Source organism: Bombina bombina, chromosome 1 (assembly GCF_027579735.1).
Source record: "Bombina bombina isolate aBomBom1 chromosome 1, aBomBom1.pri, whole genome shotgun sequence".
NCBI lineage: Eukaryota > Metazoa > Chordata > Amphibia > Anura > Bombinatoridae > Bombina > Bombina bombina.
This window is the reverse complement of record NC_069499.1, coordinates 1,148,884,349-1,148,892,855: the sequence shown is the minus strand read 5'-3', so window position 1 is coordinate 1,148,892,855 and position 8,507 is coordinate 1,148,884,349. Positions and strand designations below refer to the sequence as shown.

General features: G+C 33.7%; 1 protein-coding gene across 1 annotated transcript in view; it reads right to left on the bottom strand.

The window, feature by feature from the left end:
- Positions 1-384: 384 nt before the first annotated feature.
- The window catches only part of VPS25 (vacuolar protein sorting 25 homolog), a 30,271-nt gene continuing 22,148 nt past the window's right edge, over positions 385-8,507 (bottom strand). The window contains exon 6 of the mRNA XM_053699465.1: positions 385-772. Within this exon, the coding sequence (XP_053555440.1) occupies positions 660-772 (113 nt within the window). The 3' untranslated portion in view covers positions 385-659. The remainder of the gene's footprint in view (positions 773-8,507) is intronic.

Sequence of the window (8,507 nt, the reverse complement as noted above, 5' to 3'; positions counted from 1 at the left end):
ACAAAACACCTGAACAACAACCCTCCTTCATATACTGTGAATCTTTTAAATTATAAAAAGCTTAAAAATAAAACTAATTCAATCACTTGTTAAAGTTTTTCAACAAAAAAAAAATATCATCCCATGTGTTTAAGTGTACTTGTATGATGTGTATCAGGCATACTATCTCTCTCTCTTCAAGCATATGTTCTTTTTGTAGGAGTTAAACATACATTTGTTTTTCAGAATGTTTTCAACTGCATGAGTCCTTAGTTAGGGGAAATGCTAAAAAAAAACACAGTTTGCATCTAAAGATTTGTGTATTAAAAAGTGCAAAGTATTTAGTCACAAAACACGCAATATCTCTTCCATTTTACAAATATTTCTTTGGAATCAAAACAAGTGTTTGTTTTTTTTAGATCATTTTGCGAATTTATTCAGAAATAAGTGTAAAGACAAAGTAGCGTCATCACACACAAGGTCCCAGTCATACAGGCACACACAATGCAGAGTAAAAATATAGCTGCATCTCCAAACATTTACATCCGTTGCAAGCCGCTTTAAATGCATGGGTCTCCACCCCAGAACAAATGAGCTTCCTGCTATTGAAGGACAACATGGTCATTGGACTTCCCCTCTTCCTAAAAAAAAGTGTTTCTAGATCCATCTGGTAGACTTTGTTAAAAGAACTTCACGCCCCTGCTGTCATTTAGCGTGATGATCTCAGCTCTGTGCTCCAGCTGCAGTGCCTCCAGTGATCGCAGAAGCATGGTCTCATCCAGGCCATGGAATTCTGAGTAGAGGAAGAAGGTTTTATCAACAGTGGAAAGTGAAAAGGGCCAGACAAAACTAACAATAACACTGTTTAAATAGCATGTTTATTATACACAAGCACTACATACATACTTATGGTTTCATGAATCAAATGTAAAAGGTTTCCAAATGAGTTTTATTAACAAATTGACTTCATTCTCTTGGTATCCTCTGTTGAAACGCAGGCAGGTAGGCTCAGAAGCGTGCACTTGTCTGGGGAACTATATAGCAGCAGTTTTGCAAGAATGCATTTAACTATGTTTTACATTGTGTAAACACTGCTGCCATGTAGTGCTCGAAACATATATAGTTCTCCAGACACGTGCACTCTCTTCAGTATGCTCTATAAGAATTATGAAATAAAATGTTGGGTTTCATGCACCTTTGTTGGTTAAGGAAATAGCAGGAATATTACAAGTTACTACTGTAAAACTCACACTAACATGAGCTACTGGTATTGTCTATGGACAAGCTGCTAACATTAGATGACAAAAATGAAACAAAATATGTAGCTGGAAGGAAACGTGTTACAATAATATCACTGAGTTCATATGTCAGATGAGGTAGCATAACCCTGGCTATAGGACTCCTGGAATATGTTGGCACATGGTAGAAATAAATTATGATAATAATAATAAATGCTCTTTAAAGGGACATGAAACCCATTTTTTTAATTTCATGATATAAAAAGAGCATGCAATTTTTTTTTTCTATTTTTTTTTTTACATGGTGTAAATATTTATATTTAAGTACACACACACACACACAGAGTAAATATTTATATTTAAGTACACACACACAGAGTACATATTTATATTTAAGTACACACACACACAGAGTAAAATATTTATATTTAAGTACACACACTGAGTTAAATATTTATATTTAAGTACACACACACACACACGGAGTAAATATTTATATTTAAGTACACACACACATGGTGTAAATATTTATATTTAAAGGGACACTGTACCCAAAAAAATTCTTTTGTGATTCAGATTGAGCATGAAATTTTCTTAAATTTCTTTTTTATTCAGTATCCAACATAATAACATAAGACATTATTTAATTTACATTGTCTCATTATACTTTACGAGTAATTTAACAAGGAGAAAGAGAGGAAAGAAGAAAAAAAAAAAAAAAAGACAAGCAACCGAAATTTCCATTTTAACTTTAAACCTTAACCCATTTCATAACTTTTTTTTTCCTTTCTTTTTTTTTTGAGTTGATTCTAGGCTTTGCATAATAACTACTTATGTTACCCATCAAAGGAAAAAAAAAAAAGCAACAACATATTTCAGAAAATTACATTACATCTTCAACCCATCATTCATAATACAGATTCAATTCTATTTTGTTGGAATTTCCTTAACCTTCTTGGGTAATCAAGATGGCTTATTTAGAATTATTTGGTCTAATAAAAAAAAAAAAAAAAAAAAAAAAAAAAAGTGAATAAAAAATAATTTTCCCATCTCTCCCCTTCTTCCCCCTTCCTTTATTGTTCAATTTTTACCATGTTCCTAAAACAACTAATTCTGACTGTCTAAATGGGTAAATTAAATAATCAATTTCTTTTTTAGGGAAAGTTTTTATAAAGGAGGACCATTTTTGAAAAAAATTACTTACATCTCTTGTATCATAAAATTTTGTATTGTATTGTTCAAGGATACATTGTTTTTTTATGGAGTTTCGAATTTCCGAAAAAGTAGGACCTGATATATCTTTCCATTTTTTGAAAATCATATATCTAGATGCTAGTATGGCAACATTGACAATGTTTTTCTAATCAGGTGGAATTCTTGGATCCAGTCTAAGTAATATTATATTTATGAATGAAAAGTCCAGGTGGGAGACTCCCACCCTTTTACTTAACCAGTATTCCATTTTTTTCCAAATCGCTTTTATTTTAGGGCATTCCCACAACATATGCTTAAGATTAGCCGCTATTAATGAGCATTTTGGGCATTTGTTAAATTGCGAATTCCCCCATCTATGTCCCTTTTCCGGGGTGAAATATGTCATATGAAGAAGTTTTATATGAGATTCTCGCCATGTGGCAGAGAGAGTTGTTCGCCTGACTTCTAATATCGATGTTTGAATATTCCCTACTTCAACCTGATCTGGTACTAAATTAACTGCCCATTTTGATTGAATTCTTGTTATATTATTTAAACCCTTATCCGAGTTCAATATTTGACAGCAATATGTAATGGATAACCGTCCCTTTTTAGCCTGCATTAGCCAATTCTCTAGAGGCCCCAGTGACCAATTCCAGCCTGAATAATTTAATAATTTCCAAATATAGTGTCTTGCCTGTAGATAAACATAAAAATCTTTTTGGGAAAGATCAAACTCCACTCTTAAATCAGCAAATGTTTTAATATGCTTTCCTGCAATGTCTACTAATTGTGTCACTTTATCCAATCCCATCTCTTGCCACCTTTGTAGTGGAGCTAAATGTAGGGCTATTGCAAAGTGAGGATTCCCTTTTAAGGGTAAATATTTAGAAAAAAATGTATCGACTTTTAATAGGGTGCAGATCTTTGACCAGGCCTTGATTGGAGTATATATAGTTTTGGAGTTTTTTATTACCTTTGGTATGTCTCTTAATTCATTGTGTATTAATGCTGTTGGGAGATAGGGAAAGGTTATATTGTTTTCTAGATCATTATCTGTTACATAGTCTTTGGAACAGATCCAATCCACTACGATTCGGGACAATCCCGCTAAATTATATAGACGAAGATCTGGCAGGGCACAGCCGCCAGATTTTTGAGGTAGACTAAGTTTCTCTAATGCTATTCTAGGCTTTTTACCTTGCCAAATAAACTTTCTAAGGGCCATATTTAGGGTCTTAATATCTTTATCCTTCAGAAGAATTGGAACATTTTGAATAATATACAAAATTTTTGGCAGTAATATCATTTTATACAGAGCAATACGTCCTGACAGTGAGATGGGAAGATTTTGCCAGTTCTTCATTGTATATACCATAGTTTTTAGAATTGGGGGTATGTTAAGACTATACCATTTCTCTGGTGTTGAAGAGAATACCCAAGTATCTGAAAGCTTCTTCAACAATTTTAAAGGGTATATTTTCTTTTAATTGGGAAGGTCGTTTTAACCATAGTAATTCGGTTTTAGATGTATTCATTTTGTAACCTGAGAACAGAGTAAATTGATTTATAATTGACAGTAATTTTGGTAGATTTGTCTGAATCTCTCTCATATATAATAAGATATCGTCAGCATATAATGCTATCTTTAGTTCTCTATTTCTTATTTTTATCCCTTCACCATCTTGTCTAATCCTTATTGCGAGAGGTTCTATTGCGACATTAAAAAGCAGGGGTGAAAGGGGGCATCCCTGCCTTGTGCCCCTAGCTAAACATATATCCAATGACTGTCTAGTATTCACTATTATCTTTGTAGAGGCTTTATTGTAAAGATTTTCAATAAATTTAGAGAATTGGCCCTTAAAACCGAACTGAGCTAGCGTATAAAGAAGATGATCATGGTGGACTGAGTCAAATGCTTTCTCAGCATCGATTTTAATGACTACCTTATCACTTTTATCCTGTTTTCCTTCTTGTCCCTTATTCGTCTCTGGTTTAAAATAATCAATAGTGAGAAACAGCTCTCGAATCTTAGCTGAAGAATTTCTATTCATTAAAAATCCAGCTTGATCTTTGTGTATTATAGTTGGAAGAAGAGTTTGCATTCTTTGAGCAAGAATAGAGGTCATTAGTTTATAGTCCACATTTAACAAGGCTATTGGCCTATATAACTCTTTCTGGGTTAAATCTTTCTCAGGTTTTGGTATAAGCGTTGTATAAGAGGCTGCAAAACTAGAGGAGGGAAAGTTGCCCTCAACGTACATATTATTAAATAACCTTGTCAAATGCGGAACTATCAATGGCGATAATATTTTTTAAAACTCACTAGGCAGGCCATCAGGGCCTGATGCTTTATTGATAGACATATCTTTAATACTCTTTTTGACCTCTTCTTCAGTGATAGGGGAATTTATCATTTCATTTAATTCATCTGTTATCTTTGGACAGGAAATCTTTTCCCAAAAATTTGCGCGCTGTTTCTTATCTGATGCCCTATGAGAATAAAGATCTTTATAGTAATTCGTCATTATTTTTAAAATCTCATCTGGGTTTGTGATTAGTTTATCCCCTTCCTTGACAGACTCAATTGAGGGAGATCCTTTATCTTGTTTAATTAAATTGGCAAGTAACCTGCCTGCTTTGTTTCCATATTTAAATAGTTGTGCTTGTAATTTTAGTTCTCTTTGTGTAGTTTTATGTAATAGAAAGGTGTCTCTTTCCCTTTTAGCTTGCGTATATCTATTCCATGATTCAGGAGTTTTATTCAGTATATAAGTATTATAAGTATTTGATAGTGTTCTTAAAACCTCTTCCTCTTTCTTTTTATATTTTTTCGTTCTATTGATATTGTATGCTAAAATCTCCCCCCTCATAACTGCTTTTGCAGCCTCCCAAAAGATCATTGGTCGGTTAGTGTAATCACTATTTAATTGGGCATATTCTTGAAATTTCAAGCTCAGCATATTTTTAAATTCTGGATCTGTAGCCAAATACTGAGGAAAATAAAATCGTGAATTTTTATTCTTAGGATCCTGTGCATGTATTTCAAAAGTTATTGGGGCATGATCCGAGACTGTAATAGGAAGAATGTTAGACTCTATATTTAAGTTTAAGAATTTCTCATCTACCAAAAATAAGTCTATTCTTGAGAGCGTCTTATGAGCTTTAGAAAGACATGTGTAACTTTTAGTATCTTGGTTATGTAGTCTCCAAATGTCCTTGACTTTTAAATTAGAATATATTTTAGTAAAAACTTTTGTTTCTAAGTTGTCTTTCTTTGTTCTTAAAATTCGAGCATCTTGTCTTAGTCTGTCTAGTGCATAGTGTAGGGACATGTTAAAATCTCCTCCAATTATTAATAAGCCCTCTTTTTTGGAAAGTATTTTAGTTTGCAGGGTATCCCAAAAAACATAATCAATAGTATTTGGTGCATATATATTGCAAAGTGTATATGTGTTTTTAGCGATCTTAACCTTCAATAGTAGGAATCTCCCACCTGGATCTATTTCTAAAATTGTAGATGCAGCCTTTATTTTTTTCCCAAGTAAAATTGCCACTCCCCCTCTTCTACCCAGAGCCGGAGCTGCAATAACTTCCTGGACCCATGATTTTTTTGAGTTTAATTATTTCATCAATGTTCATATGTGTTTCCTGGAGGAGGGCAACATCTGTATTTATCTTTCTCAAATAGGATATAATTGTTTTTCTTTTAATAGGAGATGTTAACCCTCCTATATTCCAGGATACCATTTTACAGGTAATGTCTGTGTCCATTATTTAATACAAGAGGGAAGAAGGAGAAAGAAGAGAAAAAAAAAACAAAAAAAAACAATATAAAAACCCTTATCCCCACATCCTCCCTGACCCCTTCAATTGTGTATTCCTGGTTATCCCATTTTATTCCCCCTATCATATTGTCCCGATCAAACCTTGCTGGGACATCAACCCTAAGTATGGGCTGGCTATTTCTTAAAAATAGGAAAAAAAAAAATCCCATTAAGGTTAACATTAAAGATAATATATATTATCCTCAGATCAATGACTCTCTCTCTTCTCCCGTCCCTTTTTTCATTAAATTCATGACTATCAATCAGAGTAGTACCCATTTTGTTCTTGTGTCTCATTATCCTTATCTTCCTTTCTTTTTTTACCAACTCTGCCTTCTGATATTGTCATTGCTCATTATTTTGGAGATATTGCCTGTGCTATGTACTTTTCAGCTTCTTTAGATGATTAAAAAACCTGAGTCCTATTATTTATTGTTATTTTTAATTTATCTGGGTAAATTAGTGTAGCTTGGTAACCTTGACTTATCAATCTAGTACAGATTGGATCAATTGGAATTTGTACACAGAGTAGGATGCCGCAAAAGTTAGGACGTTCCATGACGTCTTAAGGGCATTAAAGCCCAGCACTTTTAGGACAGCATGGAACGTCCTAAGGTAAAACAGCCTCAGACTGACATGGCTGCACCTTTCCTAATGTGTGAGTGCTTTAACCTATGTTACAGAATAGCAGTTTTTAATGTTTCTCAACATTTCTGCAATTTTGGTTTTGTTTGGTTTTACAGCTTGGGTAGTGGTAAGAGACGTCTCGTTAGTGGCAATGTAAGAAACTATACAAGTATTTTGTGATCCATAATTTGGCTTTGACCAATGTGAATTACAATTCATATACTGCGTAGCTTAAGCATTAGATAAGGAACATTAATTATAACAGGCAAAGAATCAGACCCTCAGAGCAACCATAGAGCAGATAATTAATGTATTTGCATGTTTACTATAGAAATAACAGCAGATCTATACGTGTCCATAGAAGGTAACAACTTATCTAAAACTACCCAAGTAGAATATTTACTTTTTACTGTTAAATGTTAAAATATTAAGTCAGGGATGGCCAACCTATGGCGCAGGTGCCACAAGTGGTGCATTGCACCCTGAGAATAAATCTAAAACTTAATTTTATTTTATTATTTTTAGTGATTTTTTTTTTATTTTGTGCACATCTTTTAGTGAATGTCATCTTCTATCACAATCTGTCTTGAGTTAAAAAAAAACAAACATTCAGTGAGTAAGACTTTATCAAGTTGCTATATATTCACTACACATAGTGCTCTGCCCTTATCAGAGACATTATACAAAGAGGGAGTTCTGTACAGGAGTTGTTCCATAAGTGTGCAGGTTTTGATACTGGTTTGATCTTGAGGAATCAGCAAAGGCTGCAGAGCTTTGCACATTTTTACCAGTCAGTTTACAATTGACACTTGTACAGTAGCGTTGTGCTTTGCTCTTTGTGTGAAAGAAAATAAACAAAAGAAAAGCAGAAAGTGACAGTAAGCATCAACTTAAAGAACAGTGCAAAAATGAGTTCTTATTTATTGCGGGTCCATCAGTTGTGAAAATACTCTCTCAGATAATAGAAGACATAATCTTATGCTTGGGTCTGAGTAATGGAAAGAGTATGTGATTAAGAGAAAGGATGAAATAAAAAGAAGACACAATATATTTGTTAAAAAAAAGGTTGTGAAAATTTGGCAATAAAGGAAGCGTCCTACGAAATTGCCTTTGCATTGGCTAAAAAAACGGAAGCCTTTCTCTGATGGAGAAGAAATTGCTAAGCCTTGTCTCCAAATATTTGCAAGATTTCTTGGTGATAAAAATATTGAAAGAAAAGTAGACAAAATCTCTATAAAAGCAGTTACAGGGTGCACTGAGGAACTTTACAGTGATGTATCTGAGCAACTGAAAGACTTTTCACACGCTTGTACTTTCTTTAGCTTTGCACAATTCTGCTTACATATGTGATGTAGACCAATTACGCATTTTTATAAGAGGAATTGATGAGAATTTTAACCTCTCTGAAGAACTTGTCAGTCACGGAAAAACAAGAGGATCAAATTTAACAGAGTAAACACACGCCTAGAAAATCTGCACGTAGATTTGTGTTTGTACTGATGGAGCACCGTCAATGGTAGGTAAAGCAGCTGGGAGAACGCTTTTTAGCTCGTCCTCTACTAACATATCACTGCATTATACACCAAGAGTTACTGGGTGGAAAAACTTTATGTTTGCAACCGGTTGTGAAATGAGTGAAATT